This window comes from Brassica rapa, chromosome A09 (genome assembly GCF_000309985.2).
Source record: "Brassica rapa cultivar Chiifu-401-42 chromosome A09, CAAS_Brap_v3.01, whole genome shotgun sequence".
Classification (NCBI taxonomy): domain Eukaryota; kingdom Viridiplantae; phylum Streptophyta; class Magnoliopsida; order Brassicales; family Brassicaceae; genus Brassica; species Brassica rapa.
The window spans coordinates 1,334,515-1,345,222 of record NC_024803.2 but is presented as its reverse complement, the minus strand read 5'-3'; the positions used below and the strand labels follow the sequence as shown (position 1 = coordinate 1,345,222).

The following is a 10,708-nucleotide window of genomic DNA, read 5'->3' as shown; positions in this document are numbered from 1 at the left end:
AGTTAGCTGAATTGTTTTGATGAAAAACATTACTGTAAACTTTATTTTTACCATGTACACATGATTTTTATAAGAGAATAGAAAATGCCTCAAGTGAACAAAAAAAAAGTCTCAATTAAGCGATAATCCTTAGCAAAGCGTAAAACAATTTATTTGGAATGAACACGGGGAGGTCCGCGACCTGTTTGACAATGCCAGTTTCATTATTCCCGTAACTTCACTTCCCCTAGGAGCACCTCTACGTGCCACCGTAGCTTATTATCTCCGCCCGATTTTGCCTTTACGTGAACGGGAGGGAAAACTGCCAATCCGTTCCTCGCCTTTAAAAACACGAGTCAATATGTTAAAAAGAAGAAAAAAACACCTGAGCTATAAGTAGAGAGAGTCTAGTAAATTGCAAAAATTTAACAGTGAAAGAGATTTACAAAGTAAGAAGACACTGACCTAGATGGCGGAATCTAGCCTCTGTGACACAAACCTGAAAGACTAGGCATATAAGAAGCAGCAAACGTAGGAGAAAAAAAGAAGTTTGTGTTGTTTTCTTCATTGTCAGTTTGTTCTTCTCTCAATTGCCATAGACCCCAACTGTATATATAGTAGATTGAATCACACAAAAGCACACTTGTGTATTGAATTTATTCACGGGGAAGTGTCAAACTTCGTGAACTTCTTTCTTTTCTACAAATACGCGGTTTTGTAGAAATAAAATGCTGGCGGCGTCTTCTGATTTAAAAAAAAAAAATAAACAGAACTTTCCTAAGTTGACAAAAAAAAAAAAAAAAAAAACAGAACTTTCCTAAAATCCAATTTTACGAACCTAGCTGTGAAGATGGCAGATTTTTGGAGGGTTCTCTATGCCAGATAATTTTAATAAAATAAATTATAATTGGTTGAGATTATTCACACTAATTTTTAGTTTTCTTTTTAAATATTAACTTATATTATAATTTTTTTCTTTCTAAAATGATAAAAATATCTTCAAATTTGTTTTATGAAAAAGGTTATTAAAATTTTAAGATTATTTCTTTGTGTAACATTCATATTTATTTTCATGAGTTCCAATTATTATAATTAATTCAAAAATATTTAAATTTTCTTATAAATATTATGAACTTTTTTTTTAACAATGGTTACGATACTACAGCTTTGCACCATGCAGATGATCTCTTGTAAGTCTTTTCTCTAATATTCTGTATGATTCGCATTTTTCAAAAATTAAAATCTTGATCTACGTGTATAAAAACATTAATGAACCGTTGGACCAAACGGCTTCCAGGTAATATATGAACTTTTTAAAAATAGAATAACCTATACATTAAGAAATTCTAAAATCACTATTTAGCGTTTTTCAAAATAATTAAAATCTACTGCAAAAAGGAAACCAAAATTGAAAAATTAAAAATCAAAAACCAAAAATCCGAAAGCTATATAAACAATTCCAAACCACTAAACCGGAACAGAGTTCCCAGGGACGGGTTTAAACTTACCTTTACCTGGACATAGTTCGAACCGGATACGTCACCGTTTCCAGCTTCTCATCTTCCGATACCTCGCCATGTAAGTACATCAATGAACTATTGATCATCGGAGATTCATCATGAACTGATTCATCCGATCCGATCCACTTCCTTCCTCCATTTCGAATCTCCGTGGGCTTTAATTTTTCCTCCGGTAACAGAAAAATGGCGACGGAGGCGGCTCCGATGGACGAGAAGGCGAAGAGGATGAGAGATCTACTCTCGAGCTTCTACACTCCGGATCCTTCCATCTCCACCCCTACTTCCTCGATCAGCACCTCCTTCGACAACATCAACGGCCCTTCCTTCGATGCCGATCAGTACATGGATCTCATGGTTAGTCTCCCACTCTCGATTCGGTTTCGATTGCGATTTAGATTTAGATTTGAGAAAAAAATGTGGAACGATCCTGTGGTGTAGATTAAGAAGTCGAATCTGGATGTGCTTTTGCAAAGACATGTTCAAATGGCTGCTGAGATTAAGAATCTGGATACAGATTTGCAAATGCTGGTCTATGAGAATTACAACAAGTTCATCAGTGCTACTGATACAATCAAAAGGTACCTTGTAAACAACTCGTGGATTGTTTATACTAAGTTTATGTATGTTGATTTTTTATCTTGTATAGGATGAAGAGTAATATCTTTGGGATGGAAGGCAACATGGACCAGCTTCTTCACAAGGTGTTTGGGACACATTGAATAAATGTTCAGTTTTAGGTTTTCGATTTGATGTTTGTATGAAGTTCTAATTCCATTGCTACTGCTGCTGCAGATAATGTCAGTGCAATCGAGGAGTGATGGGGTTAACACTTCTCTTTTTGAAAAGAGAGAACATATAGAGAAACTTCACCGGACACGTAATCTTCTTCGTAAAGTTCAGGTGATCTGCTATTTTATATTTTTGTCTTGTTGTTACTTGATCATTATCAGTGGTATGCTACTTGCTATTGGGAATTTACTCAAAAAACTTTGTGTTTGTGAAAAAGAGCAGTTCATTTATGATTTACCTGCACGACTCCAAAAATGCATAAAGTCAGAAGCGTATGGGGATGCTGTCAGGTTCTATACTGGAGCAATGCCAATTCTCAAGGTTTATTTCTCTCTCCTCGGATAACCTATTCCCATTTGTTGTAGTCTTCTTTTAGTGTTTGTTGTGCATTTTGCTTTCTTAATATACGGAGATAGTTTTGACAATAAGAAATTCTCGTTCTGTTTAGGTATACGGTGATACATCATTCAAAGACTGCAGACGAGCTTCTGAAGAAGCTATAGAAACCATCATTAAGAACTTGCAGGTATACCTTTTGGGCCTAGTTATCTATATTAATCTGAATCAAACAGTAGTCTGCATACTCTTTATTAATCTGATAAACATAAGAACTGGTACCTTCGTTTTTTCTTGTCATATCTTGGAATTTCTTGATGTGAGAAACTTATTTTGTCTTTCTTCTCAACAGACGAAGCTATTTTCAGATTCAGAATCCATACAGGCGAGAGCTGAAGCTGCAGTGCTTCTTAAGCAGTTAGATGTCCCAGTTAGTTCTTTCTCTTTGATCAATCATTTGTGACATGCATAATGTGTTAAAGCATCTGTACAAAGTTCATACTCCTTTATATGCAACTGATTTTTTTGTCTTTGTTGCATATCTATTACTGGTTGCTGTGACATAAATTGGATTGTACTCCTGCAGGTTGATAGCTTAAAGGACAAACTCTTGGAAAAGCTGGAACAATCTCTTGATGGTCTCCAAATAAATCCCGATGAGGCAAGTAAACTTGCAGAGCACAATGTTTCATCTAAGGATGAGGAAAGCAATAACCAAGGTCCTGCTAAAATTCATGAGGTAAACATTAAGTACGCCACTTCCTTGTCTCTTGCGTTTCTGACGACTCTATTTGAACACATCAATGCTGAGTGGATCTGTCAAGAACTTTGAATATCAGCAACTGCTTTACTCTGTTATTTTGCTTATTAGTCATCACATTGATAATTATTTTCTTCTAGTTCTTTTGTTTTAGCAGACTTGACAAGTTTGTTTTCACTCAGTATTTTAGTGTTTGCCCCTCTTTTATGGCAGGACGCTGTACGTGGATTTTCTGAGGCTATGCGTGCTTATCGAGAAATATTCCCTGACTCGGAAGAAAGACTTTTTAAACTCGCGAGAGCCTTAACAACAACGTAATGTACTTTTTCTTTGATACATGGATCCATAAACCGAGGGTTTTCTTGTGTCTAGATTACTGAGTTTCTAACACTTACGGCTGTTTAGGCACTTTGAGAACATGGAGCTATACATAAGAAAACGGGTGTCTGCAGCAGATTTTCTTGGAATTTTTCGTGAGTACAGTGCTTTTCCTCCTGCTGATGTCTTACTACTGTCTAATTCCTTACGTTACTTTCCTTTCCCTCTGAAAGATTTGATTAAATCAGTGTAATAACGGTATACCTTGTCTGATTTCTGTTGGACATAGGAATTATATGGGAAGATGTGGTACTTATGGACGAGGTTCTACCTGAGGCTGCGCTCTCTGATTTATCCGCAGAGGTTACCCCTCAACTATTTTATGTGGCTCTACTTCTATGAATTGAGAGGAGCTATATATGTTTACTAGTACTTGTCATTTCAGGCTGCCCAAGTTACTCTGAAGCAATTTGTTGCGAGGACGTTTTCTCATCTTCAACAAGATATATCAGGTTTACTGTTTCTTAATATATACTGGATTCAGAATATCTTAGTAAGGGAAATAGAGAATGAGTAAAGCTAGAAAAATCCATAATACCTCTTGTCACATAGCCTTGTTGAGTAATTTGACAATGGTAGCAGCAAGTGCCCAAGAGTAGATTAGTTTGTTTGTGAAGTTTTGTTAGACTTTGAAGAACTCAGAACTGAAATAAAGGTCTCCATACCTGGCAGATACACTCTTAAAATTCGATATCAACCAAAAGGAAGTAGTTGATGGGGAAGTACTGAAGGTTGTTCTTGAAGCTAGTGGAAAGGCGGTTCTTCAAGGCACCACAGATATATTTCAGGCAGATTCCTTCTTCTGTTATTTATCGTAAATATGTTATTTTCTTGCTATCATTTTCTCTTGTGCAAATTCCATGCTGAAAAATGCTTTTATGTTTTTCTATCATCTCAGGAGTTCCGTCAGCTTCTTGATGAAAACACTGGAATATTTGTCAAGATGAATGACCTACTCATCGGTTGGATTCAGAAAGGATTTCAAGACTTCTTCAGGTCACTTGAGTCTCACTTCCTAGTGCTCTCAGGAAAAACTAGCTCATCAAACGAGACTGAAGGTTTGGTTGAAGGAAAATCGAGTGAGAAAATTCATGCTGGTCTCATCCTTGTGCTGGCGCAGCTCTCTGTCGTCATCGAACAAAAGGTCATCCCGAGAATTGCTGAGGTAACGGTCTTACATGTGTACAGCTAGCTTGATGTAATAATAACTATAAACGACATTGGTAAAGGAATTGAGAAGGTCCATATGTTAAAATTCAGGAAATAACTGCTTCCTTCTCTGGCGGAAACTCCCAAGCTTTTATTCCTGGAGAACTCTGCCGGGTCTTCCACGCAGCCAGCGAGAAACTTCTCCAGCATGTATGAATTAAACTCTAAGAGTTGATGTCGTTTTACAAAAAAACATAAGCATCAGCTAACTAAATCGTTTTATATTTCAGTACATAGACACGAGAACACAGAAGATATCGAATGTACTAAGAAAGAGGTTCAAGACACCAAACTGGGTTAAGGTAACCTTCTTGTCGTGTGATTAAATCTTCTTAAAGAAGCATTTTACCAGTGAATTGTTTTCTAAATATTGTGCAGCACAAGGAGCCACGAGAGGTTCACATGTATGTCGATATGCTTCTTCAGCAGGTTTTGAAAACTCTTCTCTTTTCAACCTCTAGTAAATATAATAATTAAGCCTGAAAATATAACGCTTTTTTTTCTGCTTTGCAGTTGGAAGAAGTCGGTAAAGAAGTGAAACAGATTCTACCTCAAGGAACTTTCCGAAAGCACAAGAGATCAGACAGCAACGGAAGTAACACTACAACCTCATCACGGAGCACTACACTACATAGCGATAAGATGGCAAGGTCGAACTCACAGAGAGCTAGAAGTCAGCTTTTCGAGACGCATCTCGCAAAGCTGTTCAAGCAAAAAGTAGAAATATTCACCAAGGTTGAATTTACCCAGGTAAAAAACCAAAAATACTAAGCTCCCTTACAGTTATAGAATCAAACATGAATCCGTTGTTAACATACTACTTAACAGGAATCAGTTGTAACCACAACAGTGAAGCTGTGTCTGAAGAGTTTACAAGAATATGTGCGTCTCCAAACGTTTAACAGGAGCGGGTTCCAGCAGATTCAGCTAGACATTCAGTTCTTAAAAGCTCCTTTGAAAGAAACAGTCGAGGACGAAGCTGCTATTGACTTCTTGCTCGACGAGGTGATTTACATCAAAGCCTTTCCTTCTCTTTTCTTCGAGTGTATATGTGTCTGACCATTCATTCTTGGACCGTGTTGTGTGTGTTTGCACTAACAGGTGATCGTTGCGGCTTCAGAGAGGTGTCTTGATGCGACTCCATTGGAGCCACCAATCTTGGACAAACTCATACAAGCTAAGCTTGCTAAATCAAAGGAACACAACAACAACAACAAGACCACCGTTTCCTCTTGAAATTAATAAGCCGTAACTCAGAACCCAAGTGTGTATCTCATGATTCTTGAATTTTTTTTGGTACATCTGCTCAGAGCTAATACATCTCCCTTAAATTGAACTAAATTAAAAGTTAAAATTACATAAAAGTCCCAAATTAAACTGAATTAGAAATATTACATTAAAGTCCCTAAGTTAAATTAAGTTATTAATTTTTTCTTAGTCGGTTGATTCACGGAACCTCTATATAAGAAGGTTCCTTGACTCTCTAATCAGACTTAGCTAAAACGATGGCCACTGCGATTCTCTCTTCTCGGAACTCTTTAAACCATCGATTCGATCACGAATCCCTAATCCACCGTAACTCTAATCCTCGCCGTCACTCGAACGCTGCTCCTCGCCGACTCAAGCGTTCCCCCACGGCCACTCAGTCTAAGACGCTAGTTGCATCCCCGGCGGCTAACACCAATCTCGTCATGGGTCAAGTCAAGATCCTCAAACGCGGCGAGACACTCAGCTCGTTTCTTAACAGCTGCGCCTATGAAGACGATAAAAAACGACATCGTTTGAAGATAACTGACGTAGCGTCGACTATGAAGAAGCAGATCAGAGCTTTCAAAAAATCGGAGATCGTCTCCGCAGATTACGCAGGCTCTTGTAACTCAGTTTCTCCGCCTCCAACCTCTCTTCCTATTCCATGTTTCTTGGAGAATACGAAGAACTAAGTTCCTTGCGTAAGAAGATTCAGGAAACCCTAGAAAGATTGCTTGCAGCCATCTCTTTGATGTCGAAGAATCCAGACAAGAGAGGAGGGAAACAACAGTTTGTTTCAAATTCACATCAAGAAGAAGCAAAGATGGAGAAGAATGTGATCTTTCTATAGCTTTTGGATCCTTCTTGGTGATATGATGATCACCAAACCTTTCTTTACATATGCAATAAAACTTTCTTGATTGTTATTGACAAAATCATTAAAAAAAAAAACTAATGACATTACAAAACCAGTTTACTATATCTTTTATCTATCTTTCATACAGAACTATTGTTACTCTCAGCTTCAGGCAACACTTTTTTCCAAAACCAATGCCTTTTCCACAAGAGTGTCATCTCCTCAATAGGCACTCCTTTGGTCTCAGGCAACAAAAAGCAAACAAAAACAGTCATCACCAACACCCATCCAGCGAAAAACAAAAAGATCCCAAACTTAAACGCACAGAGCATAGACAAGAAAGCTTGCGCTATCACGAAAGTAAATAAAAGATTCACAGCGACAGTAATACTCTGCCCCGCCGAACGAATCTCCAACGGGAAGATCTCGCTCGGTATGGTCCACCCTAAAGGTCCCCACGACCATCCAAACGCAACCACAAAGAGACAAATGAAGATGACTACCACTATCGAATACCCTTTAGACAGCTCTTGGTCGTCTCCAAATTTGAGGCCTAAGATCACTGAGACTATAGCTTGGCATATTATCATCTGCACCCCTCCGCTGATGAGAAGAGCTCGCCGTCCTAGCTTATCCACCAGCGCTATGGAGATCAACGTTGATAAGACAAGAACGGCTCCAGTCAACGCTGATGAGTAGAGAGACGCGTTTCCTCCGAACCCCATCGTCTGGAACAGGACAGGAGCGTAGAAGAGGATCGAGTTTATGCCCGTGAGGATCTGAAACATCGGCATGCAAACGGCCATGACTAGCTGAGGCCTATGCTGTTTCTGGAGGATGTTTCTGAACGGGTGTTTGATGGAGTTGGCTAGCTCGCTTGCGTCCACCATGTCTTGTAGCTCGGCGTCTACGTTTTGAGTTCCTCTTAGCTTCTCTAGAACTCGTCTTCCTCTTTCTGTTAACCCTCTTTCGACTAAACTGTTTGGTGTCTCAGGTAGGAGATAGCCGCCTAGCGTCATGAGCAGAGCTGGAAAAGCGGCTAAACCTAGAGAGAGTCTCCATCCCCAGGGCTTGAGCTGTTGTGTACCGTAGTTGACCATGTTGGCTGTGAAGATTCCAAGAGTTGTAGCTAACTGGAACATCATGTTTAAACCGCCTCGGAGATGTGTTGGTGCCACTTCTGATAAGTACAAAGGAACCGCCTGAAACAAGATAGAACCAGGTTAAGTTTCATGAAGATGAAGACAACCAAAACAAGGCTTGGGCGATCGGGGCGGATTTGGTTCGGTTGATTCGAATCTTTGATACTATTCTCATAAGTCCACTCGGGTTGACTAGTTTTCAGGTCGGGTTTGTTCGGTTCCTTCCGAATTAGGTTTCAGTTATAACCAATGTGTTCAAATAAACTAAGAATGTTTTTAAAAAACTTTAAAAAAACTAACAAAATATATTCATAATATATGAATTATTCCAAAATCTAATTAAAAACTAGTTAAACTACTTAAACTAACTAAAAAATATTCAAAAATAACAAATAGAACAAACCAAAAAAATCTTTAAAATATTCTAAAACATCTAAATTAACTCTTTATATATAAAACAATAACATATTTAACTAATTTCTAATATTTTTGGATCGTAGTTCGGATTTCGGTTAGCTTCGGGTTGTGCATGAACCCAAAAATACCAAACTCTTAAGTCCTGTAAAAATATTTTTGTATAACAGTTCAGATGGGATATCGGTTTTTTCGGTTCGGGTAAAACTTCTAGGCCTAACCAAAAGAATGTGTTTTGTCTGTCTAACCTGATTCCCAAATCCAATGCCAACACCGAGCAAGATTCTTCCCGCAAGAAGCATTGGTAAGTTCACAGCACCAGCATTCAAAGCAGCTCCAACAAGAAAGCTAATCCCACCACAGACAATACTCGCACGCCTTCCATAGTTTCTTGTAATCGGTGAAGCGGCCAGAGTGGAAACCAAACCAGCCAAGTAGAGAGAAGAAGTGAAAGCAGCTAATCCTTGATCATCATATTTGCAGTAATTACTCTCATGAGCTTGCTTCTTTTTATCATAAACCGTTTTGAAAAACTCCTCAAGGAACTCATCCATTGATGTGACTCCTCCTGTATAAACAAAAACTCAAAATCTCATGACCCATTTTCACACAATGTTATAGATTAAATGGATTCCAAACCTGAGACTCCAATGTCATAACCAAAGATGGCTCCACCAATAGCAGCAACAAGGCAAGCGATGATGACATAGCTAGTGACTTTCCCTTGGTATTGTTCTGCTCTTTCCTTAGCTACACCGGTCGGACCAAACGACCCTCCTGCCATTTTTTCTTCTCTTTTGGTCTGATCTGCTTCTTACGAGTTTACAACAATCTGAGAGAAAACGAAACAAGGCAAAAAAACATGAAAGGGTATATAATACATTTACATATCTTTTCACGTGGCTCAGATTCAATTATGTGTAGATTCATGTTTGGTAGATCATTGTTGGGAAAGAGATGACGTTAACAAGGAAAAATCTACGAAGAGGTGTGTATCCACACAATTTAATATTTAGTGCTGTTTTTGCATGTCTTTAATTATCTCATCTTTATTTTGCATTTTTTTGTTATAAAAACACACGAATCTTCTCCTGATCCCGGGAATTTTCATCAGTATAGAATATAATATTTTTAAAAGGATAAGAATTTTTAATTACCTTTTTGCCAAATGCCATCATGAGAGAGTGTTTTTTTCAAAAAATTCCGATCTGAAAGTAAGAGAAGAAATATGAACAAGATCGTTTTTCCGACAGAAAGTAAAAAGGATCAAGACATGTGTGATTGAGATTGGTCGTGGTCGTCCTAGGTTGAAAGAAAGAACAATAATCAAGAAATTTGTAGAGATCATTCAGGAGACTTACAGGAAGATGTGTGGAATTTTTGTAGACTCAAAAATGAATTCAAGACTCGTTTGTGTTTTGCTATTTGTTCCGTGAAGATCTTGAAGGCCTAAGATGAAGGTGGTGATGTTGTTGACCAAGTCTGATGAAAGGAAAAACCTACAGTCGAATAGAATGAGAATCACACAAGTCATATCAAAATAAAAATCATCGCTTTTAATACTTTTATACACAAAAAGTTTGGTGAAAGCAAAAAAATAATAACAGTTGAATAGAATGAGAATCACACAAGTTATAATCATAGCTTTATAGACAAATGTTTTTATGGGATAATGATTAATGAATCGTAGATGGTGGATGTGTCTGTCAGTAGGAATTACACAACGTAGTTTTCGTAATAAGGACGGAAGATGAAAGGTGACAGCTTGCCCACATTTTATTGCACATAAATGTAAACCAAACACGTACTGAATAATATTAAACTGGTAGGGGTACTGTTTTGTATAATAACGCAGATTGTGTAAGAATTAGCAACAGAGTGGCTGTAGTATAGTGGTTAGTACCCCACGTTGTGGCCGTGGAGACCTGGGCTCGATTCCCAGCAGCCACACTTTCTTTTTTTCCTCTTTTTTTAACGAGATGGGTATTTTCGTCATTTGTGCTGATCACAATCTGAGCCGTCCATGTAATCACCATGCCTTTAGATCTGGGCCGTCCATTTAACCCCCGCCTCTCTC

At 38.1% G+C, this 10,708-nt stretch overlaps 3 protein-coding genes, 1 long non-coding RNA gene and 1 other non-coding gene across 7 annotated transcripts; 3 read left to right on the top strand and 2 right to left on the bottom strand.

The window, feature by feature from the left end:
* Nucleotides 1-11: 11 nt before the first annotated feature.
* Nucleotides 12-1,258, bottom strand: LOC103836785. The gene is made up of 2 exons (XR_626822.3): nt 445-1,258; nt 12-320 (listed from the first exon to the last, which is right to left on the bottom strand). It is a non-coding gene; the product is annotated as an uncharacterized LOC103836785 (long non-coding RNA).
* Nucleotides 1,259-1,488: 230 nt separating this feature from the next.
* On the top strand, nt 1,489-6,335 carry LOC103836784 (vacuolar protein sorting-associated protein 51 homolog). 2 transcript variants are annotated; one of them, XM_009113077.3, is made up of 21 exons: nt 1,489-1,557; nt 1,679-1,853; nt 1,938-2,077; nt 2,146-2,200; nt 2,292-2,399; nt 2,511-2,609; nt 2,737-2,814; nt 2,977-3,054; nt 3,211-3,363; nt 3,598-3,698; nt 3,790-3,857; nt 3,992-4,065; nt 4,148-4,214; nt 4,435-4,550; nt 4,661-4,927; nt 5,023-5,121; nt 5,202-5,273; nt 5,350-5,400; nt 5,485-5,721; nt 5,800-5,976; nt 6,073-6,335. In XM_009113077.3, the coding sequence occupies exons 2-21, from the start codon at nt 1,683-1,685 to the stop codon at nt 6,205-6,207; spliced, it is 2,346 nt and encodes a 781-aa protein (XP_009111325.1). In that variant the 5' UTR covers nt 1,489-1,557; nt 1,679-1,682; the 3' UTR covers nt 6,208-6,335. The 2 variants fall into 2 exon arrangements, with proteins under 2 accessions (XP_009111325.1, XP_033135297.1); XM_033279406.1 differs by having other exon boundaries at nt 1,543-1,561.
* An 84-nt stretch (nt 6,336-6,419) lies between these two features.
* Nucleotides 6,420-7,190, top strand: LOC103836782. The gene has a single exon (XM_009113075.3). It carries the CDS (start codon nt 6,477-6,479, stop codon nt 6,909-6,911), a length of 435 nt encoding a protein of 144 aa, XP_009111323.1. The 5' UTR covers nt 6,420-6,476; the 3' UTR covers nt 6,912-7,190.
* LOC103836783 (sugar transport protein 7) lies at nt 7,121-10,510 on the bottom strand. Of its 2 annotated transcripts, none has more exons than XM_009113076.3 (5): nt 9,993-10,510; nt 9,789-9,839; nt 9,271-9,463; nt 8,880-9,199; nt 7,121-8,277 (listed from the first exon to the last, which is right to left on the bottom strand). In XM_009113076.3, exons 3-5 carry the CDS (start codon nt 9,413-9,415, stop codon nt 7,216-7,218), a joined length of 1,527 nt encoding a protein of 508 aa, XP_009111324.1. In that variant the 5' UTR covers nt 9,416-9,463; nt 9,789-9,839; nt 9,993-10,510; the 3' UTR covers nt 7,121-7,215. The 2 variants fall into 2 exon arrangements, with proteins under 2 accessions (XP_009111324.1, XP_033135299.1); XM_033279408.1 differs by having other exon boundaries at nt 7,161-8,277; nt 9,271-9,465; nt 9,792-9,839.
* TRNAH-GUG lies at nt 10,510-10,581 on the top strand. Its single transcript has one exon. It is a non-coding gene; the product is annotated as a tRNA-His (tRNA).
* The last annotated feature ends 127 nt before the right edge of the window (nt 10,582-10,708 follow it).

Bases quoted from the DNA above. Each gene is read 5' to 3' on its own strand.
- LOC103836784 (XM_009113077.3), top strand. From the start codon at position 1,683: ATGGCGACGGAGGCGGCTCCGATGGACGAGAAGGCGAAGAGGATGAGA. The intron at 2,400-2,510 runs GTGATCTGCTAT...GAAAAAGAGCAG, and splicing joins ATCTTCTTCGTAAAGTTCAG to TTCATTTATGATTTACCTGC. The intron at 5,274-5,349 runs GTAACCTTCTTG...AATATTGTGCAG, and splicing joins AGACACCAAACTGGGTTAAG to CACAAGGAGCCACGAGAGGT.
- LOC103836783 (XM_009113076.3), bottom strand. From the start codon at position 9,415: ATGGCAGGAGGGTCGTTTGGTCCGACCGGTGTAGCTAAGGAAAGAGCA. The intron at 9,200-9,270 runs GTTTGGAATCCA...TTGTTTATACAG, and splicing joins TTATGACATTGGAGTCTCAG to GAGGAGTCACATCAATGGAT. The intron at 8,278-8,879 runs GTTAGACAGACA...ATCTTGTTTCAG, and splicing joins GCATTGGATTTGGGAATCAG to GCGGTTCCTTTGTACTTATC.
- LOC103836782 (XM_009113075.3), top strand. From the start codon at position 6,477: ATGGCCACTGCGATTCTCTCTTCTCGGAACTCTTTAAACCATCGATTC.